Here is a 14,043-nt window from a genome sequence, read left to right on the forward strand (position 1 = left end):
CGGAAGGCCCCTCGCGGGCTCATTTTACCGAGCGGGGTGCCAGGGCGTGAGGAGGGGTCTGGGCTAACGCACCCCGAGACAGGGTGCTGCATGAGCGGGGGTTACAGAGGATCTGCTGCTTTGCACCTTCTTATATTCATGGTTGTTTTTCTTGGAGCAATTGAACGGCAGCAATTGGATCAAAACTCCACCGAGGTGCTGGAGGGGAACATGAATTCCTGCAGCTGGAATTCTCCCCCCAGGCTCAGCCCTTGGGGGTTGTTTTCCTCCGGGGCTTGGGGTGGGTGGTGGGGAGCTCCTGGGCTTGGAGCAGCTGGAGGCTAACAGCACCCTGTGGGTGCTGGTGAAATTTGGGTGATGCGAATCATCACCCAGGGGATCCTACCCTTGCCAGGAGTGCTGTAGCAACCTAAAATCAGCTTTAGAAGAGAAAATTCTCTATGATTTTTTTTTTTTTTTTTTTTAATGCAGGTGCCGCCCTCAAGGACAGAAGAAAACAATTCTCGGCACTAAACTTTCCCAAGCTGCTGGAGTTCGGCTGCTTCTAGAGCCACTGCAGGTCACTGCTTTGATGGAAAGTTCTCCTTAACCTAAAGGTCTCTTGTGCATGTGGGTTTAAGTGCCAGCTGCTTAGGAAATGCTTCTGGGTTTTTTTTTCCCTAATATTTAGGAACATATATCTGGCTGTTTTGGAGGAAAAGGACCTCTAGTGCATTCTGCAAAAGGAATTGCTTCTGTTTTACTCACTAAAATCTGTTCTGATATTAGCTAGCTTCTGTGACCTTGGTTAGTGCAATAGCTGAGGGAATATCAGCACTTGGAAATGGCTTTTTGCTGCCCTGTGTTTTAGTGGTTTAAACCAGTCATGGTATCCGAGAGTATCACAGTCCATACATCTTCCCTCTACGCTATGGTCTATAGGGATCGGTCTTATTTCTTAAAGGCTCCAAATTCTGCATCTCTAGAAACCTGCACATTAGCTTTTCTTGGGTATTTTCCTTACGTTGTGTGAAAGACGCCACTTCTAATTTTTAACCATAGAGGACACTTAGGACTTTCCCAGCGTCTTCCCGGGATTTTCCCCTAAGGAACCTTCTCTGATTAGGCAGCAGCGAAGTCACAATGGAGCCTGACCTCGCGGTTACCGAGGCAGCTCGTGATGCTGCGGACCCGTCGCTAATGGTTTGTGCTGGGGCGACCGGGGAGCAGCCGCCCTCCTAACATCTGCTGCTGCCTTCGGGAGCAACCAGAACCCGAGCTGAGCATGTGAGGAGATGAGAATATTATTATTATTATTATTATTACTATTATTATTATTATTACTATTATTTTTTTTTCTTTCTGATGGGAGCAAATTTCTCATTGCTTCGCCCTGAGGTGGTCCATCTAGCATGTTACCTTTAAGTGACTGAGCTTAGCAAGATAAAAGTATTAGATTGGCACTAATGGGAGGAAAAACCTTACGGAAAATCCAATGTATTGCTATATGGACTATTTTAAAATGAGCAGCTACCTTGTAGTGAGAGACCCCTTTGTTTGCTGATGTTCTTTAAATGTCAAGGAATTCCTGGGGAACTTGCCCGGTGTTCAGGGAGGATGGGAGGAAGAGAGAAGCGCTGCTGGAAGGGCTCTGTCTACACGAAGCCTCCTCCTTCGGCACCACCTTTCATCCGCATATCTGCCCTTAATATTTGTATAGACCTTGGACTTTGTGTCCTGGGAGGCAGGTACCATCTGTCGCTCACTAGCCACCCTGCAATGGGAGCAGAAGCGACGGGAATACGTTGGAATTGTCCCATTTTATCTTATCCTGGTGCTTTGTCCACTAGCAGCGAGGGGAGAGCATATGGCTCCAGAAAACAACGTGCAAAGGCACAAAGATCAAACCTGGAGCCTTTTCTTTTGCCTTCGAAGGAGAAGAGGACGAGAGGTGTGGCGACGGGGAAGGCTTTTTGCTCCTGAAAACGGTCTCTGCTCCCTGGAGCTTTTTGCTCTGATTGGGATGGCACACCTTGTAATCAAGGTTGGGTCACGAGAGACCACGACGGAGCAGCTGCTGCATGCGACTGCGTGTAATATTCCTGGGGTGGAAGGGATGCATTTGCTCCGTGCAATATATATGGAAATGCGCTGCGGGAGCGTTGCTGAGAGCAACGCGTTGCCAAAGCCGGTCCTCGCTTGTGTCCCCTTGGCATTGCACAAGCAGATGCGCATCAGTCGGAGCTCCCTTCGTGGCAGCAGCGCTTAGCGGTGTTTAATCTGGAATGGCTTCAGTGCTGAGAGCATGAACTGGAGAGAGGGCTAGGGGAAGAAAGCAAAATGCTGCTGCCGAGGCGCCCTGGGTGAACAAATCAAGATAAGAGCACAAAGAACGGGGCAAACCATTCCAGAGGCCTGGAATGCCGTGGGAAATGAGAGCTGGAGGGACACTCGTGCTTCCCCACATGTGCTTCTGTATCTCTCTGGCTGGGCAATTTGTGCAATAATGTAGTTCTACATGATTTAATGCCAGTAATGTAGTTCTAGGTGATTCATCCCAGTAGATGTGGGAGAGCAGGGTAGCTCATTTAAATCCTTTATTTTGGCTTTGGAGAATTCCTCGTGGTTTGTGTAGCTGATCTTTTATTTGGGCTTAGCTGTAAACATCCGTTACCCGTATTCACCAATTAAATACGACTCGTTACCTATGATTTCCTATTTAGCTCTGCATGGCAGGGCTGAGTAGGCGGGTGTTGAAGTCTTCCTGGGATGGAATTGCTAGGGATTTAGGAGCCATTCCAACAGTGACAGCAGTCCCCAAGGCTTGTTCATCACCTGGGCATTTGATAGACAAGCACGGCTCAGGAAGCTGCTGGATTTCTTTCACACGGCAATAAATATTTGCACTGAATAATAATACATAATAATAATACATAATAATAATACATAATAATAATACATAATAATAATACATAATAATAATACATAATAATAACTGATAAATTATAATAATAAAATAAATATTTGTGCTGAATCTCTCGCTTCCGAGGCACTTGGGGACGCCATGTCCCAGTTTGCGGCCGGCATCCTGATGGAGCAGCCGCGGGAGCAGCCGGAGCCCGAGGAGCTCCAGGTCCAACGCCTGAGCGACAGCGAGCTGCGGGAACAGCTCCTCCTGTACGGAGCCGAGCCCGGACCCGTCCTGCGTACGCACGCCGGGAATGCGGGCTGGGAAGTCGCATTGAACCCCCCGGGTATTAATTTGGTTATCGATATGTTTGGGTATCGCCAGGGGCTGAATGCCCTCAAGGATGCTCATCTAAGACCAAAAACTACAACTTTGGGAGCAGTGGAAGCGTGAATTTTCCTTCTGCGTAAGTTTTCCTTCTGCTTTCAGCTTCCACGCGGACAGTTTATGAAAACAAGCTGCTGCAGCTGATGGATCAGAGCGTGTCGTCGGGCTATGATGAGCTCGAAGACAGCGAGAGCTCGGAAAACGAAGAGCAAAAAAACGAAGGTATGGAGCGTTTTGTAAAGACCTTCTTTTCCTTCTTTATTTTTAGAGCTTCTTTGCTTAGTGTTGAGTATTTTTGAGGGATAGCATTTAAATCCTTCCAAGGACATGCTGCGAAAGGTCTTTGGGTGCAGAGCATCAACTGAAATTATTTTTGGAAGGAGGTTGTGAAAAAGTACCAGTTTAGTGACAGTAGAACTTTTTTTTTTGCCTTGAGAAATCAAGAATTGCCCATGTTATATAGTTAGCATTTTTAAAATGGAATTGGAATAGTCACCATTTGGAGAGAGTATCAGAGTCTCCTTTCTCTCCTGTAATCAATCTGTCTTGGAATTACAAAGCAACTCCCTCTGCCGTCTGTTTAGGCTAAACCTGCCAGGAATTCCTGAAATCCCGGGGTTTGCAGTTTTCCCTCTCTCCCCCTCGGTGCTTGGTGTGTCTGTTATCTTCAATTGGAGATTGATACTAGAAAAAAGTCTTAAGGACAATGCTGGTGGCCTCTGTCTTGCTGCCTGCTGACACCAATGGCTTTCTGGTCTGCCTGAGCATTCCTATGTGGCCTTCATGGTGATGGAAATAATCTCCAAAGAAAACAGATTTGTCTTTCCTGAAGTGGGGCTCTTGAGATATTCAACCTGGGAATCCTTTGGGGGAATTGTACCAAATGCTTTCCCCCTTTTTTTTCTCTCTTGTGATGTGCTTTGAAGCTCTCTTGAAAGACCAAGCGCAGCTTGCCATTTATTTTACAGGCTGGGATGACTGTCTAGCTTTGTTGAAGCAATTAGCTTGGAAGGGCGACTTCTGTTGCTGCTTTGAAGGAAGAGAGTTCCAAAATCCCGAGCAGTTTAGACATGTTTTGGAAAAACACGGAGCCAGCAGCTGTGTGTCGGACTAAGCTGACACGATAGCAGCTGTCATAACAAAAGCAGAGCTGGCTCAAACACAGCTTCTTTGTATAGTGGTTGAAAGTGATTTAAAGGGAAAAAGATTATTTACTGATTTTTTTTTCTTCTTTTTTCTTGTATTAAGCTTTGAGGATGGCTAAGTGGCTGTTTGCTTGTTGGTGTGTTATCCCATGGGGTGAACGGGTCCCTAAGCACTTCTTCAGCTTAGGGACTTGGATGTGGCTTGACGTAGGGCTCTGCTTATCGCCAGTGGCTTCTCCTTCTGTAGGTGCCTGCCCAAGTCCGCTCGTGATGGCAAATCCTTTTCCATGCACACAAACCGCATCCGTAACCAAACAGGCCTCCAAGGAATGCCCACGGGGATAATTAAGCGATGCAATATGTAAACTCTGCCTTCTTGAAGCGCCCAATTATGCAATCCGGTAGAGCTTTTTGGGGAGAATTCTCTTACTTTAGGGCTCTAGCTTATTTTTGTTTTTCTCCTCCCTCATTCAGAGGGAAATACTCAAGTCATGCTTGAAACAAAAGACTTCAAAGTGGCAGCAGCCTGCGCCTCTGGCTATTGTAAAGTAAGTACTCCGCTAATGCATGAATATTTTATGTATCTGCAGCTAAGTGAGGGAAATTGCGAGTTGATATAAACTGATGCTCTTTGTATTCGCATCATGACAAATGCAGCAATTACCGCCAATCAGTTAATTATAGCATGCTCCTGTGGTCTGCCTTCCTCTTTCTCGAGCTAAGGTGTTTAAGAGCACAAAGTTCATTTTCTGGGGCATTCAATTAATTGTAGGTGTTGCTTGGCGGAATATTTAAAATACAGCATGGACCGGGATGCAGTCCTTAGTGCTGCACGTGTTAAGTGAGAGCTTGGTTGAGAAGGACTAGCACTGTAATAAAAAAATAAGTATCGATGAAGCCTAGGACTTGCAGCTCCTTGTATTTTCCATTCTTATATGAAAATGGTCACTAGGTAGTTTAAAGCCTTGGTCTTCAGAACGCTTCGGTGATGTGAAGTTTATGGATGGTTTATGGATGGAGACCCACTGTGAGGCTGGAGGAGCTTCTGAGCATGGAGCTGCAGGTGCTTTGCTGAAGGTCACCAAGAGCATCTGCAGCAGCTGCTCCCGTGGGGTGGACGCCCTTTCAGTCACACTGTGTTTTACCTCTTAAGTTACCCCTTGACTTAAAAGGCAAATTCTTGTGGCAGTAGTTTCAGCAGCTGGGAAACTATTCAAAGCAAAACTTATTATTTAACTTAGTTATTCTATTACATCTGTGCTGAAGAAGTAATTTCTTGTTATGCTATTGGGAAATATATTAATCTTTAACGTAGGGAAAGTGTGTGTTTTCTCAGTGTTTCTTGCTCCTTTCTCTTTTCCATTATAGCCTTCAAGCATGGAAGGACCAGAACGCCACAAGAAAGTCCTGCTGCCTAATGCAGATGACAGCCTGGCTAAGATAATGGCAGAGGAAAGTGTCTGTCCTTGCTACGTGTTCATTTTGTTGGGCTTTTGCAACTAGCATTTCATGAATCTCCCACGAGAACTTTTACTGGGTTCCTATTACTCTTGTTATATTGTATTTTGACTTGCCAGCAGTGATAAATGCAGGATGCTGGGCCCATTTGTGGCAACAGAGCTTTAAACTCCACTTAGTTTTACTTTGTTCGGACTATCTTACAGCTTTCAATGCGTGCTTGATATATTAAGAATCACCCTAAGAATAATTCCTTTGTGAAAATGCTAGCTAATGACAATAACTGTTCACTGATGCTGTTCTAATAGTCCATATTTTACCCATGTGTGCCTACACATACACATGCTTTTAAAACACAAAACAAGTAGATAAAAGATCATTAATGAAGAATAAAGCATATAGCTTCCACTTTATCATTAACTAGTCATCCGATAGCTAGAGGGATTGCTTTATTCCACACTTATGGAATGCAAATGACTTCAGGCTCTTAGTTACATTCTGTTAAACCACGTTTGTGTTTTAAGGGAGGTCTAATTGTCTTAAGAACTGCAATATTCTTAAATGCAAAGAACACTGGGGGTTTGTGTGTGCATCTCTGACCTGCATTGTTGAGTGTCTGCCTTGAAAATCTTAACAGCTGGAGCAAATCCTGCCGGAGGATAAACTGCCAGTGCCCTGGACACAGGGACAAAAGCGACCGGGTGGCAGCAGTCCCCAGGGCAGTCCCAAGGCCATTCACACCACCAAGGTATCATAGCAGTGTTAACACCTAGAAATCACTCGGGTCATTCTGGTGCAGGAGACTGAGCTAGGATATTTATTTTTCTAGGTTATCTTTTACCTGAACGTTGTTAACCACAAGTGATTTGTTGAAGTCCCAACCAAAACTGCGCTCCTACCCTAGAAAGGGAGGGCAGAAAGGTCCCGAGGGAGAACCTTGAGCGTTAATGTAACAGGAATGCTGATTATAGCCCTGTTTTTCTTGCATACAAATGAGCTTGTGGAGCTGCTGTGATTACATGAGGTGTCTGGAGGCGAAGTACTGAATATTGTACGTTGCTTGCTAAATAAATCTATTTAAAGTAGTATTTTTTTCCGCTAGTGTGGGAAAGTGGTAGACTAGAATGCAGTGACATGCTGAACATCAATTACTATTTCAAAGGCATCCGAAGCAGACTATAGGCAATCAACCTCTATTCTAACCTAATTTTTTGGTGGTCTTGAGTATTCCACAAAGGCATGAGGATTTTACTACTACTTTTTTTTTTCTATCTGCAGAACAATCCACTTTAAATGAGATTATTTCAAGGCAACTTGTGTTCACTGATTTGCTTCTGATCAAGGAACAAAATGCTGTTTTTCTTATTTCTGGAGCACCATTCCTATTAGCCCGCTGTGGCCGCTGACGAACATTTGCTGTCTGTCATTAGTCTGTCCTAATAATTTCAGGATTGCGGAGTGAAGCATCCTGCCCTTGAAATTAAGCTGTCCTTGTGCTTTTCCTTATCTGCAGCTTGTTTGGTAGCTTTGCTTGCTGGAAATGCAAACCTTCTGTCTTAGGCTTGTTAAATGTCTCACTATGAACATTACTCTCTAATCAGACAGATGAAGCACCTAAGGATGGAACTGGTGAAGAGGAGCAAGATGAGACGTGGTTTTCTGATACTTGGTCTCCCCCGGGAATCAGGTAGTGTCTATTTAGCTTGTCTCTTCCCTTGGTGTTTGCCCCATCTCCTTTGGCTGGTTTTGGCATTTTGGCTGTTAGGAAAGTCTCTTTTGATCTCACTTGGGAGTATGCGAAACAAAAGGGCTCCTGACCTGTGGATTTTGCTTCAGCCAGAGGCCGTCCTGAACAGTGTGCCTGCCTTGCTAGCAATTCTACAGCAAGAAATAGCAAGCAGGTGCCAAATACTGCTTGGAGCCGGGCTTGGTAATTATTTTAAAGCTCACTCCATCCTGGATGCCCTTCCTTGGGTATAATGCACAGTGCAGGAGCTGAGCAGCACAGTGTTATCCCTCTGCTTGTCATGCTCAGAAGGCTACTGTTTGCATTAGTTTCAAGAATTTTGCTTTATAAACGGGATTTGCTTTAGTTTCTTTTTCCCTGAATTGAAAGATTTCTTCACCCAGCAGCAGGTTGCTGTTAGAGCCTGTGTGGTTTCTCTAAAAAATAACATATGTTGCTTCTGTAGAGTTAATGATGAGAGTCCCAGGTTGTCTGAACCAACATCTTTTTCAGGAAAAGACCAGAAAAGGAGGACGAGCAGTCACCAGCTCAGAAGACTGCGGAAACATTTAAAGTGGAAAAAGAGAAGCTTGTGTTGGAAAAAGAGAATTGCAGAGCCAAAGTAGCCCCACAAGAGGATTCTCGAAGCATGATACCAATGCCTGTAAGGATTGCAATATTTGCTGCCTTCGTGTTTGTGTTCTTTGTGTACGTAACTATGGAGATGGACCCACACAATCTGCTCATAGACCTCCTCATGGGAAGAGGATAAGAGCGCTGTCCCGAGGACATGCCATGATAGCAATGACTGCAAAACTGAAGAATACCCTTTTCTTTCCTTTCTGCTTGTGAGCAAGCTCTTGAGGTAGTGAATTAAAAGGCTGGTAGGAGGGGGAAGATGCTCTGCAACTTGTCTTTGCCTTGTGTTCATTGCATAAAGGGACTCGTTCTTGGAAGCGTGTCTTGCTATTCTGTGAACTTGGCTTCAACAAAGAAAAAAAACGTGTTGTGCCCCAGCTAGACACTGGACTATAATTCCTATAAATATTCCTGTGCTGCCTATTTGGACTCCCTCAAAAGGGTTTAGGGCCCTGCACAGTTTGTCTGCTGGGATTATTCAGTCTGAGAACCTCACCTCAGCTTTGATATCACGTATTTGAGCCACCAGCTATAATCTGGGGGAAATTAATTGCTCACCAACCTGGCGAGACAGACAATGCCTCTAGCATAATACAAGGCACGAAGGGTCAAGGGAGGGTGTGCTGCACTGTAGCTACTGAAAAGATGTTCTTGCCTCTTCAAGGCTAAAACTCAGTCTGAAATGAGTACAGTGGAAGGGCCAACTTCTCAGCAAGGCCTGCCACTCTCATCTAAAAGCGACCTCGGTTGTGGATGTAATCTTCTCGTAGATCATATACTGAGAAGAGTTAAATGAGTAGCGTATTTCATGGGTGGAGATCAAGCTGAGAGGAGGAGGGGAGAACTAGACCAGGACGTGAGCTGTGCAGCTCAAGGCGCGAGTTGGGAAAGAAACCCTTGGTGCGGGAGCTAGCCACCGTGACACCTCTTGCACTTTTCTACCCGTCTACGGCAAATAGCGTTGATTCCCTGTCACCAACTGACCTTCTTTAAGAAAGCCCGTGCTAAACTGCAAGCATCATCAGTACCGGATTTGGGTTAAAGTCTGTCTTTCTCAGCTCAAAATGGGGAGGCAGTTTCTGCCACCCTCAGACGAGTTCAGTTTGTGCCAAATCTGTCCTCGTGCAGCGGAATGGATACGGCAGCGGAGTGATTCTGCGAGAGCAGCCTCGGAGCCGATCCCTTTTCCCTGGGGAATGAGCTCAGCACATTTGTGCCCGTTCATCTTATTGAACGGAGCAGCAAAACAAACATTTAGGCCTTGTCGAGCACCTGGGAGGTAAGTTGTGCCCTGTTGCTATACCCTGCCAATTGGCTGTAATCTCAGGCACTGAAATGAGAGCGTTTGCGGGTGAGAATACCTGTAACCTCTGCAGTAACTAGACGTTTGGGTTCCTGGTTAACATGTGTAGCTGAGATGCACGGTAAGAGCTGGGAATGCAGTGCTGCTCTGCAGGCTGTTCCCAAAACAGGAAATTCGGGAGCTGCAATGCCTCTGCTAATGATGAAGCCATGGTCACCATCTAACAACCTCAACCTTCCAACCCCATCTCTGTGACTCCTGATGTCTCCCCCAGCCCCCTTTACTGTGTCGAGATCCCTCAAAGGGGCAGATGAGCTTACTGATGAGCTGACACCCTGTCACCACCTCCTCCTGAAGAGCAAACCCATGCCCTGCGTGGAGGGCAGTCCTCCAAAGCCATCTCCCCCACATCTCCGATTAGATGCACCGCAGCCTTTGCCACCGGAGACCTGTCAGCAAGGATCTCTGCCTGGCAGAAATAGCTCGGGGAGAGTAATGACAGTAAAATCATTGCTAAATAGGGAAGAGCTGGAGTGCTGTAGCAATGAGGTCAATTATAATCAGCTTTCCTGTAATGCATCTCTGCATGGATGGGCAGCAGCTGGGGCTGTAGGACATCTGGAGAGAAGGAACTGCAGAAGACAAGAGTTGGTTGCGTGGCTGAGACCCTTCTGCATTTGCCCTCTTTCTTGGGATTTTCTTTCTCTTGAATTGATCTTAGTGCAGACTCTCCTAAGCCTGGACTTTGCTGTAAGGTAAATGTGCTTGAGATCTTGCAGGTGGAGAATCCGTTTTGGAGCCACTGTAAGGAGTGGGAGCGTGTAAGGGACAGGCTTACAGTCATGGGAACATGTAAGGGACAGACTTGCAGTCATCCTTGCCAGGCAGTCGAGGTTCAGCCAAGCTAGCATGGGATCAAATGGCTGTGTCCCTTCCAGATGAACACAGGGAGGGGTTTGGTGACTTACAACAAGAGCCACGTGCTTGAGCCAGGAATAGAACTTCTAAATCCCACTGGAGAGTGGACAAAAATAATTTGCTAGAGATTAATAGATTAGCTCATAAATTTAGCTTTGAGAATCAGTATTATAAGAAGCGCTCTTAGTGAACTCAGGAAAGATGTGCCTTGGGATACGAGGAAACCACTGCTTTTTCTTTAAGCCGTGCATGGAGACGAGCTGCTCTTGCAAAGCCCTGGCCCTAGGAACAAGCAGCTCCTTCCAGTTGTAAATAAGCACGGCCTTGTGCTTGGCCTCTGAAAGGCAGGTGAATGCAGCCAGACTAGTTAGACAGCTTAGGGCTCTACTGTGCTGCTGATAAAAAGCTATGAACTGTAGCTAATTTTGATGGTACTCTGTGCATTTTTTTCCCCAGAAACTGTCTTTTCAGCGTGCCCGGGTCTGCCGAAACGGTGTCTCCGTGTGTTTGCCAGACAGGCACACACAGCTGGTGGACTTCTCCCCATGGCTTAACCCTGCTGATGGAGAGATCCCGAAGCTCTTGGCATCCGTCTCCGCATATTAAGGGGATTCTCTGCACTACAGCCAGTTTGGAGCCCTGCAGGAGGAAAACTTAATTAATTAACTAGTTCATTAACTGTCAGGCTGCCAAATCTCCAAAAGAAATGGCAGGGGAGGACTAGACGTCATCCCTGGTCTCCGACCTTTCTTCATTGGCCACGCTCAGGTGTGGTCCACCTTGCTTCTGATGCCTGGATACGGTTCTGCCATCCTGGATGTGATTCACCTTTATCTGCAGGACTCTGATCTCCAACAAAAACCTTTGCTGGGTGTCAGGAGATGCTGCTTGCTTCTTTTGGGGGGCTGGATGGACTCTTCCAGCATGGGGCTGGGGAAGTTCACCCCTCGGCAGTTATCCTAAAAACTGTGTGTGTCCCAAACGCCCGGGAAGAGGCGCATTCCCTTCGGATCACGGCCGTATCAAGGAAAAACCATCTGGGAGAAGAATTACCAGAGCTGCTGTGCTCAGCTGGCTGGACCTGAAGTGATGCACGCGTGAGAGGGAGAATAAATGTCGTTTTGGCTTATTTGTGTAATTTACAGGAATTCCACCAACTCCGCTCCTGCTGTTCCCATGGAAACTGGTGTTGGATTGCAGCAGGTGGCTACAGGTTTTCAGGTTTATTCCCCTTTTTTTCACCTCTTGCAGCAGCACCTCCCGTAGCGCTTGCAAGCGGTTTGGGAAGTTTCCTTCTCCTCCAAGCGCAGCTCCGCAGCCTGCCCAGGCTGTCCCCGTGTTGTCCCCCATGAAGTGTCCCCGTTCAGGTGACACGTGGCAGCTGAGGAAAGCAGCCTCAGCGCCACGGATGGGCTTCCTAATGCTGCTAATGGGTCTGTTTCTGCCGCAGTTCGTGGTTAGCAGAGCGTGTCCTTCCCTCCCTCCTTCCAAAGCAGGTCTCCAGCTGCACAAGGGACCAGCTGGGGATGGGGACAACCGGCTGCTGTTGCCTTTTCCCGTTCCGAAAGCATCTGCTAAGTGAAGGCAGCACCTCCGAGGGCTCCGTGGCGCGTTACGTAAGCTCGGCTCTTCAGAGCCCGTTATTATTCAGCTTGTCAGGTCTGACTCATCCGGCAGGCAAAGCCGCAGCCGGGCACGGAGCACCTGGGCTTTACGGCTAAGCCACCGTGCCTGTCTCACTGCTCCTCTCCACATTAAACCCTCCTTCCTCCTTGCTTACGTGGCAGCCTCTCCTCCTCGGAAAGGTAAGGCTGTTTGGAATGGGCTAAGGAATGACCTGCTGGCAAGTGGAAGGTCATCAAGGGGGTCTTTGGGGTTTACCCGCTTTATTGGGGTGAACTAAATGCCTATGAAGATATGAGTATTTGCTTTAGTAAATTATTAAAAATATTTAGTAAATATATAGGAGGGATTATCAAAGGGCTGTAGCGGTGCTGGGTGCTGTCACCCATCTCCGCTTCCGTGTTAATACAGTCGGTGGTGATACTGTAAACTGGAGTCCCATTAGTGCAAGAGAGCCCGGGATGGGACAGACTGAGTGGGGGAAGCGAAAGCAAAACAGGGAGAAAGAGTCAAAAAGCGGGAAGGGAAAAAGGAGACGAAGGGCTGCAGATCAAACAGCACCGTTTAAAAGCTGGAACAGAAGCCAGTGTCCTGAGCCAAAGGCCTGTTTGGCCCCCAGCCCACGGAGCAGGAGCTCCCAAGTGGTTTGAACACCGGCCTGCTGTCATGTTTTAATGGGCTCTGTAAGCCGCAGTTGACCACTAGTGTAAAATGAAACGTGCAGCTTGATGTGAGCGCGAGAACCAGCTGCAGAGCAGCCTGCAGTGGGTCCCAGCTCAGTTTGCCTGCTCCCTGCTCGACGGTGGGAGCTCAGGACCCTCTCTGTTTAACCATTGCAATCATCCTTTTTTAACCTTGAATTAATGTCTAGTTCATTTTTACCTAATAAACTTACATTTCATAATAATTTTTATGTTATTATGAAAACATCCTTTCAACAGGGGGAGGTTTTCCACCTCGTGGCAAGCTTGCAGTTAACATGGTCGATAAGCTGGAGATCCATTTTGTGGTGGGAAATGATTTCTTTACGAGGTTTCTGATGATCTCCAAAGACACTAGGCTCAACCTCATTCCCAGCAGCTTCAGAAGTGCACTTGCATGGACTGCAGTAAGTTATAAATGTCTATTTTGAAGGATACTTCAAAAAGTCAGCCCTTGGCTGATTGACTTCGCTCTGGGACCTCCTTTCCTTCCCTGTCACTCCATTCCCACCATAAATCTGAGCTCTCTGCAGTCAGGTCTCTGTTTGGAGAAGACTTTTGGAGATGCTTTTTCACCTCCGTGCTTGTAAGCATGGACCTTGCTGACTTGCTGGAGCAGGTTTGGAGCTACCTGGGCTCACCTGCAAGGAGCCTGCTGAATAATAACTTACAAACGCTAAGTGTCCAATAATGCCAGATTGCAAATGGACCCCTGTTAAAATCCACTGGGTTCTGTTAACATTTCTTAAGGGGTAAATGTCTCTGTAATAAATGTTTTAGTATTAGATTGGCCCTGTGCTTGAGGTTTTTATTTAAATGCAAATTGAATCCTCCCACTGGAAAGCTAACAGAGATGAAAATAGCTGGTAGGGGATGGAAATTTCCTTTTATGTAGAGTCATTGACTCAACTTCTTGTTGATATCCTCATTTTTCTTATTTTATGGCTCAGGCTGCTTGAAAATAGTGTCTTATCTAGACAAGCACCAGGCAGCAGCAGGAGCGACCTGTCTGGAGTGCTGCAGGGCTGAGTGCTTGGTCAATACCCGGCGCCTTTTAAAGCCAGAGCTGAACTTGACCCATATCCTGCGCTGCCGGATCCCGGGGAGCTCCGTGGCCTTGCAGGAGGGTCCCTTGGAAGCTGCTCCTGGGAAGCTCTCCTGCTTCTGGGAAGCTGCTCCTGCTTCTCAGCTCCTCTATTTTTGTCTGTCTCTCTCTCCTTTTTTTTTTTTTTTTTTTTTTTCCCCTCTCTCTCTCT

At 46.7% G+C, this 14,043-nt stretch overlaps 1 protein-coding gene across 1 annotated transcript; it reads left to right on the forward strand.

Moving 5' to 3' along the window:
• The first annotated feature begins 2,989 nt into the window (after window positions 1-2,989).
• Window positions 2,990-11,707, forward strand: LOC112959120. Its single transcript, XM_026053073.1, has 8 exons — window positions 2,990-3,233; window positions 3,377-3,496; window positions 4,894-4,967; window positions 5,788-5,877; window positions 6,515-6,625; window positions 7,479-7,564; window positions 8,117-8,267; window positions 10,920-11,707. Exons 1-8 carry the CDS (start codon window positions 3,044-3,046, stop codon window positions 11,067-11,069), a joined length of 972 nt encoding a protein of 323 aa, XP_025908858.1. The 5' UTR covers window positions 2,990-3,043; the 3' UTR covers window positions 11,070-11,707.
• Window positions 11,708-14,043: the final 2,336 nt, after the last annotated feature.

The sequence above is a fragment of the Nothoprocta perdicaria genome, unplaced genomic scaffold (genome assembly GCF_003342845.1).
Source record: "Nothoprocta perdicaria isolate Ctin4 unplaced genomic scaffold, notPer1 scaffold_97, whole genome shotgun sequence".
NCBI lineage: Eukaryota > Metazoa > Chordata > Aves > Tinamiformes > Tinamidae > Nothoprocta > Nothoprocta perdicaria.